The sequence below is a fragment of the Cavia porcellus genome, unplaced genomic scaffold (assembly GCF_034190915.1).
Source record: "Cavia porcellus strain 051 isolate PalLab524CR breed Dunkin Hartley unplaced genomic scaffold, mCavPor4.1 scaffold_32, whole genome shotgun sequence".
NCBI lineage: Eukaryota > Metazoa > Chordata > Mammalia > Rodentia > Caviidae > Cavia > Cavia porcellus.
This window is the reverse complement of record NW_026947515.1, coordinates 38558767-38572520: the sequence shown is the minus strand read 5'-3', so window position 1 is coordinate 38572520 and position 13754 is coordinate 38558767. Positions and strand designations below refer to the sequence as shown.

The window sequence follows — 13754 nt, the reverse complement described above, 5'->3', positions numbered from 1 at the left end:
ATTGTTCGGACAATCGAATGCAGGGGTCATGTGCTCCAGGTAAATAATGATTTGGGGGTGACAATGTGCAGTTATTATGTACCCTTGCTGCCCTGATGAACATTTTAAATTTTTTGGCCTTAAAATAAAAGTGGATTTGGAAAAAAATAAAATACCCTTAACAAAAAACCCTTCCTGTCTCTCAGGAGCTTTGTTTCAATAACCCACTCTTAACCCTCAACTCCTTTTCCATGCCGGGAGACACAAACTTTGGCACCTCTGATATCCAGGCGTCATTTCCCTGTGGTAACGCCACAAGAGGGAAAGGTCTTACTTCTGTCCTATAGAGAATGAGAACCAGGTGTGACGGCATATGCTATTTAGCAGGCTGAGGCAGGAGGACTGAAGACTATGGGCAACCTGTCATGTTTTAAAATACTTTGAAAAAGAAGTTAAAGATATACCTTAGCACTCCTTGGGTACAATTCCTTGTTCAGCACAAGAACATCAGATAAGAAAAATAAAACAAGCAAACAAGAATGACGACAGGCTGGAAACAACTTATTCAAAAGGATCTAAAATCTTGTCTTCAACTGGTTGAGGGTCATCACTGATCTGAGACAAAAACTTTTTTGCCCACTTTTAAGGAGCAACACCTAACCCACGACCTTCTCAGGGTAAATACCAGAAAGCCCTCACTAACTCTACGACACGGCCAACAGGCCACAGTTGGCTTACACTTATTTTAATTGGTTCACTCTGATTTTCTCTTTTTCGTTGCATTTATAATTCACAGAGAAATTTCATAACAAAATCTGGATTGCTGGCTGGGCGTGGTGGCACACTCCTGTAATGCCTGCATCAGGAGGCTGAGGCAGGCAGATCGTTGCGAATTTGAGACCAGCCTGGGCTACAAAGTGCGCCCAAAGCCAGCCTGCATAGTGAGACGCTGTCTCAAAAACACACAAAAAAAACAACAAAACCTGGATTCTGGCTTTCTTGAAAAATGGTGTCCAGGGACACAGCTCAGCAGCACAGCACCTATCTAGCAAGAGCAAGGTCCGGAGTTTGATTCCTGATACCAAAAATGTCAACATTTAGTCACACAGAGGGTACTGCTGCCTGGGTAAGTCATGAACAAGGCTGGTTAGAGAAGTCTGTTCTGGGAGCCAGGTTTACTTCCTTCTTCACCCACCCATTTGCTTTGTTTTTTTCTGATTTGAAAAGTTCTTTCATCCATCATCCTAATCTTAGTTGGCTCCAATGGGCCTCCTTCCTTCCTGATGTATTCAAGCAACTCTGGCTAATTTTATCTCCCTCCTGCTTCTAAATATCCTGTACTGGAATGCTCTGATTCTTGCCATTTTTGTTTGGCTGTGTACTACCCAGAAGACAGGGGCTGAGACTTCTGTGTCCCCTTGAAACTGATAGAGCTGAGCTCACAAGGTGTTTGACACCTGTCAAACCCTCGGCTTACAGGTATGAGGTCACCACCGCCGTGGAGCGGCACAGCTGTCTACCACTCTGCGTGACTGATGCAGTCACAGGGGTCAGCACTGTCTGTAGAGGGCAAACACGAGTGTGCATTGCAATGGGTTGCTAGGATTCCACCCTACTGGAGGAACTGCCCCACACCTTCCACACATCGCAGAAACTCGCTTATTCTGGGGGCCCAGGTTCTAGCATCACCATGGCTAGGTGGCCCCCTAGCCAGTCTTCCAGTCATGGTTGCCACCTCCTGGCTCTGCATGCACCCCGCCGGCTCAGCACTCCATCAGCCAGGCAGCAGGTGCAGGGAAGGGCAGAGCACATGGACTCCGGGTGGCCTTGCAGGTCAGAGGTGAAGGGCAAGAGCCTGCAGTGTGTGGGAAGCCGTCTCCTCCTGCCCCACTCCCAATGTAGTTTGGACGGGAGCTCAGAAAACCGGAAACCCTGCACTCGGAGGATGAGGCAGTGGTCTAGACACGACTGGCAAGTCAGTTTGTTCAGGAGGGGTGGGGCGTACCAGGAATGGGTGGAAGACCTAGCACCCAGCAGGCAGCGCTGTGCCCCTGCACTCTAGCCCAGGCACCACTTTTAGGAGACAGGGTCTTCCACGTGGTTCAGCCTGGCCTTGAACTAACCAAGTCAGAAAGAACCCACGAACCCTAATTTCAGGAAATGGGTGGGGAAGATCCTCTCAGTTATGGGAGAACTGACCCGCAAATGTCAAAGATCCATTCCACTTAAACAGTATTTTCCCATAGTGGAATCCAGCCACAAGAATGGCCACCTCCACACAGCAAGAGCCACCCGAGTTTCCCCCCCAGACTCAGGATGAGACACAGGGGAGCGGCTGAGAAGGAGCAGTGTTCCAGAGCACAGCAAGACCAGGAGGCTTCCTGGGAGCAGGCTTTAATCAAGGTTACACAGACTTCACTCCTGCATCTTCTCAATGGTCTCCTCCTTGTATTTGCCCTTTTCCTTTCCTACTTGGCGAGACTTGGCTTTCCGTTCCAGGATCTTTTTGCGGTCTTTGTCCAGTTTTAGCCTGGTGATGACCACCTGCAGAGAAAATGGAAAAGAGCCCCCAGCTTAAATAACTGCTAACACAACGGGCCCAACGACCAGTCCCTCTCCCACACCAAGGGTAGTGGACACCTAAACAAGAAAGGAAACTGCAACTGAGCCCTTCAAGTCAAACCTGACTCCAAGCGCCCAGTAATGCTCTACCAACAACTGGGAAAGGCAAGGCCGTGCAATCTCTTCTGCGCTTTCCGTAAAATCCAGCCTCTTCCTTACTGTGAAATTTAACCACCCCGTATCTCATCACAATTTTACAAGCCAACCAAGACATATAAAGAACGTTTTTGTTCTCTGCAGTTTAGAATTCCGAAGCTGGGAATTACTCAACCCAACTATCTTTATTCTAGGAACCCTCCTGTTAAAGAACTGTTACAGTGACACCTGCACACTCCAGTTTATAGCAGCACAACTCCTAACTTAGGCTAAACCTTGGAAGCAGTCTGTACAGCCACCACAGACGGATGGATGAAGAAAACACAGTATTCACACACACTGGAGTTCCAGGCTAAATTTGAGCTACTTACAGGAAAATGGACACACCCTTATACACTGCATGGTTTTTCTGATGAGAAACCTGAGTTATAATCACTTAAAATGGGTCAGAGGCCACAGGACAATAGATGTTTTAAAAAAGAGAAGGGGACCAGGAGATGGAGAAACTGAGACGCATTATGCACCAGCTCCCCGTGATGACGTAATCACTGTATACTGCAAACATCTGGGAAAATTTTAAAATTAGTGGACGTCCAGATGCCTATATTCCCTACACTCAAGAAGCTGAGATGGACTCAAGGTTTGAGTCCAGCTTGGAATACAAAATGAGTTCAAGACTAGCCTGAACTGCAAAATGAAATCCTGTGATTGTGAAGCTCCTGCTTACTTCACTCCACTGAACACACAATCAAAAAGATTAAAATAAACAAACAAGCCAAACTGAAAGCCAAACCTTGGATCTAACCCTCAAGTACACAGTAGGGTGTCTTAGTCTTAGGAGGCAAAGTGAAGGGGAAAAAGCAGCCATGCTGACCAAAACACAGGACCACAAAGCTTCCATTCTGCTACAGTGAGACAGAAACCAAGTAATGGAACTTCACTTTGACATAGGAAATAAGCAAATTAAAGAAGGGTGAGGAACAGGGCATATTTTTTACAAAGCGATCAGGCAAAGCCTCACAGCTAAAGCTACAAGAACAGCAAGTTAAATGTCCAGAGACAGAACTTGGCAAAGCCCTTGCCTAGCATGCATAGCCTCTGGGTTTCATTCCTAGCATCATAAAACACAAAAAGCACAACAACATACTACCTAGGTCACAACCACCAATTCCACCCCAAAAGCTTGTGAACCCAGAGTTTTAACTCAGTCAAGTTATCAGATAACGCTGCCAACCAGCAGATACACTTGTAGCATGGTTTAGGAATTCCACGGAGGCCGCGGGAGCCGATTAACAGGTACAGGGGAAGGTCTAACAACTGACCCTGACAGTCACAAGCAGGTTTCTAGGTAACATGTGACAGTAATAAAGACTCTTGACTGATAAGCAGCATATAAATAAAAATGTTATTCTGGGCCGAGCAATGGAAGGACAGCCGTCCTACACGCAGAGGGAAGGTCTCAAAGGCAAAATGAGGAGTTTGAACCCATTCAGGTCTGAGGTATTGATCAGATATCCATTTTGAAATGCAGCAAAGTTAGAACTAAGTATTGAGTATAAAGCTGGGGGGGGGGGGGGGAGGGGGCCTAGGCTGGAACCCCTGGCCTCCAGGTGTCTGAATTTCTACGAGCCACTCAGAGATCAACTGCGTCACAGGCTGCACTTATGAAGTCCTACAAGACTAAGGACACTCACTGGACCAACAAACTTAACACATGCTGGGCTAGTGCCAAGAGGCAAAAGTGACTTCAGGCTGGCCTGGCAAAGTCCTTGCCCTTCAGAAATGCACATGTAAAGCATGGTGACACTTCACAGGGGTGTCAAGAAAAGAAAATGCACCAAAATTTCAAGAGAATTCTAGGTGAAAGCCACATCGGTACCCTACTGTTCTAACCTCTGACCTTTGGTAGGCTGAAGATGAGGCACAGCACCAACACCGAGCCAGTCCTCTCCCTCCCCTCTCCCGGTATCTTACACCAAACACAGAGTGTTAAACACTTGGAAGAAAGCAGCAGCATGGAAACAAAGGCCCTCACTTTGCAAACCGTCATTATAATCTTGGGGTAACTCACAAATGTGTGTGTGTGGGGGTCCTCACCAGAAATCGAACCCACAACATGTGTACCAGCATGTGTACTAGGCACAGGCAGGCACTGTGCCACTGAGCCATTTCCTCGTCCTGTCACATAAAATTCAAAGCAGATGTCTATGACGACCAGACCAGACTACCAGACTTTCTGGCTTAGACCTAAGTGCTACCCACCCAGGGGTGTTAACGCTTCACTTCAACTGTTTCCCCCGAAATGGCTTACAATCTACTTCCTAAGATTGTGAAGCTCCTGCTTACTTCACTCCACTGAACACACAGAAGTAAACAGGGCTGGAGCTCGAGTTCTTTCATTCTTTGGAGAGTCTGTGTGTAGTCTGGGCTGCCCTTGAATTCATGGGGATCCTCCTGTTTCTGCCTCCTGAGTGATGGTTACAGTTGTATACCACATCTGGCTATTTTATAATTACTCTATTTCCCAGATTTTTAAATCTGCCAGTGATCAGATTGTTAAGTCTACTGGCTCCAAATGTCAAAGACAATGATTACAATTTTCACCGGGTGTGGTGGCTCACGCCTGTAATCCCAACTCTCAGGAGGCTGAGGCATGAGGATCATCAAGTTTGAGACCATCCTGGAGCTACAAAGTGAGCTTAAGGCCTGCCCAAAACTGCATAGAGACCCTGTCTCAAAAAGACAAAAAACAAAACAAAACAAAACAAAAAAACCCCTACAATTTTCAATACAAGCATCATGTTGTTTTATGACACGATCCACAGCAAACCAAGCAGGGACTATTTCTCAGGGGGCAATCCCATCTGCCAAGAGTAACTGTCATGATTTCCTACTTTCGCAAACATTCTTCCTAACACCTACCTTGCTGGGGTGAATGCCCACATGGACAGTTGTGCCATTTGCCTTCTCCCGCTGCACCCGTTCGATGTAGATGACGTACTTCTTCCTGTAAACCTGGACCACTTTGCCAATCTGCTGACCTTTATAGTGTCCTCGCACAACCTAAACAGAAGTTCAAAAGTAACAGAAACATGTGGGTTAAAGAACAAGATTAACTTGTAAATCAGAAACTGTATTTACACACCATTCACCCTACAAGACACACAGGATCTTCCAATTTTAAGACTTAATTCTATCCTTGGCTTTCAAAAACTTTTAAATAATGCATGCTCCCATCAGCCTAAGTGATGGACAGGGCAACCCTACAACTGATGGTCACCAACAGTGACAGGCGTTGCAAAAGGTTAAATGGGAGCCAACTCTTGGGAGTCTGTACAAAGCTGACAAGGAACTTTCTGCAAGACAATAGGCCACAAGCCTTGAAACAGGGTCTCACTGCATAGTTCAGACTGGTCTTTTAACTCACAAGATCCTCCTGCCTCAGCCATGTGCCACCTTGTCTGGCTAGGCCACCGGTGTTTAATCCACAACTCACTTAAACTGTTCAGGTCAGTACCAGAGTGGGCAACAAGCAGTGAAATGAACCATCAGTTCTTTCTCACAGGGTTCCAGGCCAAGAGTTGTAGCGGTCCTCAGCCTGCCAGAAAAGCAACTCAGAGTGCTTCGGAACACACTGCATTTCAGTGGTTATCTTGAAAACAACAAGAAAAATGCTTCTAAGATCTACTGGCAGTTTTAACACTAGTACTTCAGGAAGTGGTAAGTGATGGCTGTTTAAACCCATACTGCCCTTTGAAGGGCTCGTTTTATCAGTACTGGGGATCGAACTCAGGACTGCTGCTTACAAGGCAGGCGCTTATGCTGCTGAGCTAAATCACCAGCCCCCATCATTTTACTTTCTTTAAATGGACAACAACCCTACGAAGTACCAGTGGTGATGCAGGTAACAGATGTTTTAGAAACTACCTGAATTAGTTAATCGCTAGGGCAGCATGGTCCTAAGCAGCATTCATAGAATTTTTGCTCATGTAGACTTGGCAAATTATTTACCAGTAAACCCAATCATATCACATTGTTCTTTTTGGGACCTCATGACTCTTCAATGACCAAACAGATTGACAAAATAACCCCAAGTGTTCTGGCTGCCTGTCTTGCTGTTCCATTTAATCATGGATACATGATTTAAGAAACTGACTTGTATGAAGTAAAAGAATTGCAAGGCAGCACACTTTGGTCTTTGAACCTTGCAAATCCCCTTCTAGACTAAGCCTGTGACATTTCATCAAGACAATCTGAACGAACAGGGATACACACCTGAACCTCATCATCCTTTCGGATGGGCATAGATCGAACATTGTATTTCTGTCTCAGCTCTTTGGAAAGAGGGGAGGACATAATCTTCCTGCGAATGTGCGACGGTGCATTGAAATGCCTTTTGCGGTTCTTGCTTCGGTCCGAAGTCACAAAAGGATTGAACTTCATTTTGGCTTAAAAGTAAACAAATAAATAAATTACTTAAACAACTCGAGCCGCATCTTGAAAGCTTAAAGTGCTCATAGAAAGCGTCATATTGAGTAACGGCATCAAATGTTAGGCTAAATGGTCTTACCAATTGAAGCTTAAAATCTAAAGACTTCATTAACACGTTTCAGTAGTAAAACTTTGTTTACACTCTCCAAACTCCTTAAATACCGTGCAAGGGAGCCAAAACCGGGTATATCATGGCCTCTGACAATTCAGTTTTTCAAACGTAACAACATCAAGTTTTACAAACGTCGACCGACGTTCACCTTCTACGGACTTTCAGCCTCTCCACAATTAGCCACACGACCATGTCACACTATGTTTTCCACTCTGAACCTGGAAATTTCTGCATAGATTTCGGGCCCTAAAGCCTTTCAATGGGCGAAAATGATCTAGAAACTCTGTAAAACTGTTAAAAACTAGTCGTTTGGAAAACATTCTTTAGTAAACCACACTTCTCAGTCTTCACTCCATCTCCACAGACTCTCTCTCCTTTTGGCCCTGTCTCCGAGACCCCATATCTGTTCCTTCTCCCCGCTCAGAGAGGCGGTCCCTGGAGCTGGAAAAACAGCGTGAAACCACTCCAGACCCCGCTCCCTGGCTGCTGCCCGGGCAGCTGGAGAATGTGGAGACCCCCTGGGTAGACAGCCACCGTGCTCAGGCACGGATGGCTGCGGATTACACGCGCCTCTACACCACCGAGTCCTCACCGGCTGCAACTCCAGCGATGGCCGCAAAAGGGAAAGGGCGACGCTTTGCTTCCGGTTCGGTAAGTTTCGACAAACCTCGCGAGACCGATGTCTTTTAGAAGAGCGGCACGGGATTTCAGCGAGGAGCGGAAACAGAAAGCAAGTGATGACTAGCGTCACCTGGTGACTCGGAGGAGAACTGCAGCATCCCTCCTGCAAGTAGGTAGGTATGGGCGCCCGGCTGAATCTTCTCGGAAGGGGCGTCCTCGGGAGAGTGGCTTGGCATCCTCAGGTTGCGACTACCTAGTGAGCGATGAAGGAAGCAGCCCCAGGGGTCCCCACCCCTTCTCTCTCCAGTGCCAGGCGGCCGGCGCCCTTTTAGCCAGGAAAGGACAGATCCTACTTTTTGCCTTTAGGTGGCGGCCGTCCCGGCCGGGGGTCACCGGGGTTACTTAGGGCCCCGCCCCCAGAAGTGGGCGTGGCCAGCGCGCGGGTCCTTAAAGAGCCCGGGCCGGCGCGCCCTGGGCGGGTGCGAGTGGCACCCTCCCCTCCCCCATCCCGCCCCAGATGTGGCTCCTGCGGGCCCAGTCCTCCGCTGGGCTGCGGCCGCCCATCTTCCCAACCCGCCGAAGCAGTTGAGAACCCGCATTTCTGACGAGCTGCCAGGCGACACCAAGGGCGCTGATTTACGTTTTGCAGTTTCTGTTTGCACACGTTGCAGTGTATAATGATTACATTCATCGTGCGGTGTTGGTGCGTAATACATTGATGGGTTCCGCTTCCGTGGGACTCTGCCAGGTTCTGCACGGCGCCACTCTCGCCTTCTGGTCCTAAAACAATACATTTTCTGTCTCCCCTGCACGCACGTGCCTTCCTTAGGTCCTCCAGTCCCCCTCCTGACTCCGTCCACCCTCTGCGCACCCAAATCCTCCAGTCTTCTCCCGGTATGATGACCTGCCACGCACGTGGTCTCTACCCCTCCTCCACAATCCCGTGAAAGCGACTCCCCAGCTGTGTCTCCTTGGAGGGAATCTTGCACTCTTCTGACACCCTCCGGTGCCCACAATAAGGCCTCTTTATCTCAACTGCGCCGAAAAACCTAAGAACATCCATTCATTTTTCATCCTCTTCCTCTCCCAGCGCCACACCCATCTCTTGGTCTCCTTCCCCTGTGCAAAAGGTCTATGTTTCACTGCTACCTATGATCTGTCTTTTATTTTGCTCTTTGAATTATTCGTGCTTTGAGTTTGTCATATCAAAGAAACCATGTAACGTTTAAACTGTGCCTCTGATGTGTTTCACTTCACACTGTTGTAGGTGCATCCATTTTTCTGCAATAACTCAAATTTACCCCTTGTGGAGGAGTAGTCATGTATTGTGTGTATAAACGCCACATTTTCTTTATAAGAGCACTAATACAGAACCCACTTCATTGCGAGCGATGTGCTACCTGCTTTCCAAAGTTTCTGCTGTTCTCCTGTCAGGATCTGGGGGAAGCAAGCTATGGGGATTCTGAGGCATCAGTTTCTGTGGGATGAGTAATGCAGGTATCATGACAGGTGACACATTTCGCAGTAGTACATAAGATGTAGGTACTTGCTGCGTGCTAGGAACACATCTACACTTCTGTGCCCTTTGCATTAATTTTTTTTTTTTTTTTAAACAGGGTCTCACTATGAAGTTCCAGCCAGCCTTGAGCTTTCTATGTAGCCCAGGCTGGCCTCAAACTCTCAGCAATCCTCTTGCCTCAGCTTCCTAAGTGCTGGAATTACAAGCATGTGTCACCACAGTCAGCTATATTATTGACTTCTTTAAGCCACAAAATAGTCCTGTTGGTGCTGGTGTTATTATTGTCCTTATTTTGCAGAAGAGAGAACTGATCCACAGAGAATTAGAAAAGTCCATAGTTTATAGCTGAACCCAGACAGGCAGGTTTCCCTAGCACGTCTGATAAAGCTGTCTGTGGCCCAAAATTTGTTGGAACCTGCAGGGTCAAATAAAAGACTGAGAAACTGTTTGTTTGAAGGTCCATAGTGGAGTCAATAAAGAACATGTGTTTTCAACCAACAGAGCGAGGAAAAAGCCTACGAATGGGAAAAAATTAGACAGGGGACTAATATCTTGAATATATAAGGAACTAAAAAAAAAATAGATTTCCCAAAATAAAGGAGCCAATCAAAAAATGGGGAACCGAAATGAATAAACACATCTCAGAAGAAATACAAGTGGCCAATAAAAACATGAAAAAAATGTTCAACATCTCCAGCCATTACAGAAACAAAAATTAAAACAATACAGAGATTCTATCTAATTGAAGAAAAATGGCCATCATCAAGAAATTAAATAATAATAAGTGCTGGCGAGGCTGCAGGGGAAAAGGTTCCCTTCCCCACTGTTAGTGAGAAGGGAAACTTAACTAGTACAGCCTGTATGGAAATCCGTAGGGAGATTCCTCAAAATAAAAAAAAAGCAGAAATAGAAAAAATTTTAATAGTTCAGAGACTTTATTAGCTATAATTACAGTGCTTGTCTAAATGAAAACTGAATCCTAGAGGATGCAGGAATAAAAAAAAATAAATGAAAACTGAAAACAGGTATACAAAATGGTCAAGTACTGATTGTGTTTGAAAGCAGTAAGAAGCCAGACATAGTGGTGCTCACCTGTAATCTTAGCACTCGGGAGGCTGAGGCAGGAGGATCCTTGCGAGTTCGAAACCAGCCTGGGCTACAAAGTGAGCTCAAGGCCAGCCTGAACTGCACAGCGAGACCCTGTCTCAAAAAAAACAAAACAAAACAAAACAAAACAAACAAACAAAAAAAAAACAAGTATCAACTCCCCATGAGGAATGTAATCATTATGCCAACATAGACTAACAAGAAATAAAAAATTTCAGAATGTGTTTTCATAGTTCAAAAATAGTTGTGTTGGCAAGAATGCAGTCACATACCCTTAGAGCATCCCACCTATTAGGAGGTTGAGGTAGGAGGATTATCAGTTCAAGGCCAGCCTGAGCAATTTAGTGAGATTTTAGCTCAAAATCAAAATCCAATAAATTGGGTGTGGTGGTGTAATCCCAGCACCTAGAGGGCTGAGGCAGGAGGATCTCTGTGATTTAATAGTGAGACCTTGTGTCAAAACCAACCGAATATATAAAAGGGCTGAGGTTGTAGCTCAGTGATAGAGCGCCGCTCAGAGTTCAGTCCCCAGTCCCACGCACACACGCGTGCATATACAAACAAGAAAAATTGTGTTCTTAACTGAGACCTCGGTGACCCCAAGACTAGTGAGCGGATGCATCTTTCACCGGCCAGGCCTGAACTAGACACGAGCCAGGCGCTGAGTCCTCGCGCGTGCGTGCTGGCAGGCAGCCTGGTCCAGAGGCAGGCAGCCCTCAGCACTAAGGCTGGCCCACAGGAAAAAGCTGCCTTTGATGCTCTGCTTTCTTCCGGGCAGAAGCAAGAGGAAATACTTCTGCAGTGAGGTCACCCTCGCTGGGGCCGGGGAAAAGCAATGCTGACAGCCAGTGAGAGAGCTCCTGGCATCAGCCTAATACTTTGGTTTTTGAGACAGGGTCTCCACTGTACAGTTCAAACTGACCTTGAACTCACAAGGTAATGCTGGGGGGCCTTCAGTTGGGGTTCTGGGGGGGTCTAGGCTGCACCTCTCAGGAGCTGGGATTGCAGGGTTTTGTAAGGCTCGGCCAAAATTGCAATCTTCCCACACCGGGAGTCGAACCCGGGCCGCCTGGGTGAAAACCAGGAATCCTAACCGCTAGACCATGTGGGAGGACTGTAGTAGGCTGCTTCCTTCCTTACACTTCTTTCATCAGCTGCCCCGCCCACAAGAGGCTCACGTTACTTCCTCAATTGCCGCCGTTCACTGACTTTTTCCTGCTCTTTCTGGGCGTCCTTTCCGGCTCCCCTCCCCACAGCTCTGAGTCGTCAAGATTAACCCTGCAGCTCACCGTGTGCACGGCGCAGCCACGTTGCACGGGAGCCCCCGGGAGCTGCAGACTATGCACAGAAGCGATCCCCAGCAGCCTACGTAGGTCCAGCCTACCGGGATCGTTTGGCATCGCGGCTCCACCCTGCTGATCAGCTGTACCCTGGTCTGCCTGCTTTCGCTGCCCCTTTCTCTAAGTACCTGTTTACCTGGCTTGAGAAAGGTCCCTTCAGCTGGCTCTTTAGGGTCTTCTTATGGAGCCCTTGGACACTCTAAAGCAGGGATTGTATCCAGATTTCACGCCTGAAGTGAACTAAACTTTTTTATAGACACCAAACTATTGTATTCATTCAGTCGTTCATAGATGCAGATATTCATTATATAAAATTTATCTTGCTGGGTGTGGCAGGACCATGCCTGTAATTCCAGCACTGAGGAGGCTGAGACAGAAGGATCTCTGCAAATGTAAGGCCAGTTTGGGCTACATAGTGAGTTCAAGGCCAGCCTGGGCTGCCCTATCTGTAAACAAAAACCAAAATACCAAAAATAGAAAAAAAAGAGTTTATCTTCTATCTAGCTTTTACTAGTCACTAAATTCTGTGTTAAGCTGAATTACCAAGATCTGTACGATCCAGCTTTCCCTGAAGGAACGCTGCCTGGAGGGACACAGTTACATCAACCAAGAAACTTAATAACCTGTCCCCAAGAGGATGGTGGTGCATTCTGTGTGTGTGTGTGTGTGTGTGTGTGTGTGTGTGTGCACAATGCCTGGTGCCTCTGGACAAAGGGAGAAAGAGAGCAACAGAGCTTAGCATTAGCCTCAAGGGTTCCTCTCTTTGTCTGTCTGTGCAGCCAGGATCTATCCGCCCAGCCAGCTGTCTGTCATCCTCTGCCTGATGTTATTGTCCGCAGTGCCCTAACCTAAGGTGTTGGCTTTAAGCCAAACAGTGTATTTAGGAAGAACAAACAGAGCTGGGAATATAGCTCAGCAGGCATAAGCCTGCCTGGCAAGTGCGAGGTCCAGAGTTCAACCCCATACCAAAAAGAAGCAGGAGGAGGAGGAAGAGGAGGAAGAGGAGGAGGAGGAGGAGGAGGAAGAGAAGGGGAGTCAAAAGAAACATAGGGATCAAAGAAATGCACAGGATCATCGAGATTAAACATTTTGCCTTCTTGGGTTCTTATTAAGCATAAGATGTCATACTTCTAACCAGATAAACCAGCCCAGAGCCAGTACCTGGACACTCCTGAAGCACAGGACCTGTGGTTTGGCAGTTCTCGAATGACCTTGGGGCGAGCTTCCTACCAGGCAACAGGTGTGAACACTGAAGACATCTTTAGCTTCTTACATTTCTGTTTGATTTGTCATGCACGTGTGTGTGTACACACACTGAGAACTGAACTCAAAGTCTTGTATATTAGGGATGTTCTATGTCACCCCTAGAATCCTTCCTTTTTCTTGTTTTGGGGACTGAACCCAGGGCCTTTGCACCGGCTTACATCCCCAGCCCTTTGTGTTAATTTTTAATTTTCAAGACAGAGTCTTGCTAATTTGAAAAGTTCCCCAGGCTGGGTTCAAACTTGTGATTTTCCTGCCTCAGCCGCTTGGAGTGCTGGGATTACAGTTATGCACCATCATGCCCAGCTACTAGTTGTCTGTTGATTAACCTTTAGGGTTTTCCCTACCCTTTGCTATAATAAACAATACTGAAATTATATAACATTGTACACGTCACTGCTAGATGTGCAAGTGTATGTAGAGGCTATATTTCTAGAATGGAACTTCCGGGTTAAAGTGGAACTTTGATAGGTAATGCCAATCTCCCTTGATAAAGGTTTTACCAGTATATATGCCCATCAACAATTACCATCAGCCTCAGCGGGTTTGACAAGCTAACCAGTAAAAATAGAATGCCAGCAGAAATTTTAATTTATATTTCTTT

General features: G+C 46.7%; 1 protein-coding gene and 1 non-coding gene across 2 annotated transcripts; both read right to left on the bottom strand.

Moving 5' to 3' along the window:
* Positions 1–2357: 2357 nt before the first annotated feature.
* Positions 2358–8100, bottom strand: Rpl26 (ribosomal protein L26). The gene is made up of 4 exons (XM_003466224.5): positions 7893–8100; positions 6973–7145; positions 5620–5760; positions 2358–2523 (listed from the first exon to the last, which is right to left on the bottom strand). The coding sequence occupies exons 2-4, from the start codon at positions 7138–7140 to the stop codon at positions 2395–2397; spliced, it is 438 nt and encodes a 145-aa protein (XP_003466272.1). The 5' UTR covers positions 7141–7145; positions 7893–8100; the 3' UTR covers positions 2358–2394.
* Positions 8101–11586: 3486 nt separating this feature from the next.
* Trnae-uuc (transfer RNA glutamic acid (anticodon UUC)) lies at positions 11587–11658 on the bottom strand. The gene has a single exon. It is a non-coding gene; the product is annotated as a tRNA-Glu (tRNA).
* Positions 11659–13754: the final 2096 nt, after the last annotated feature.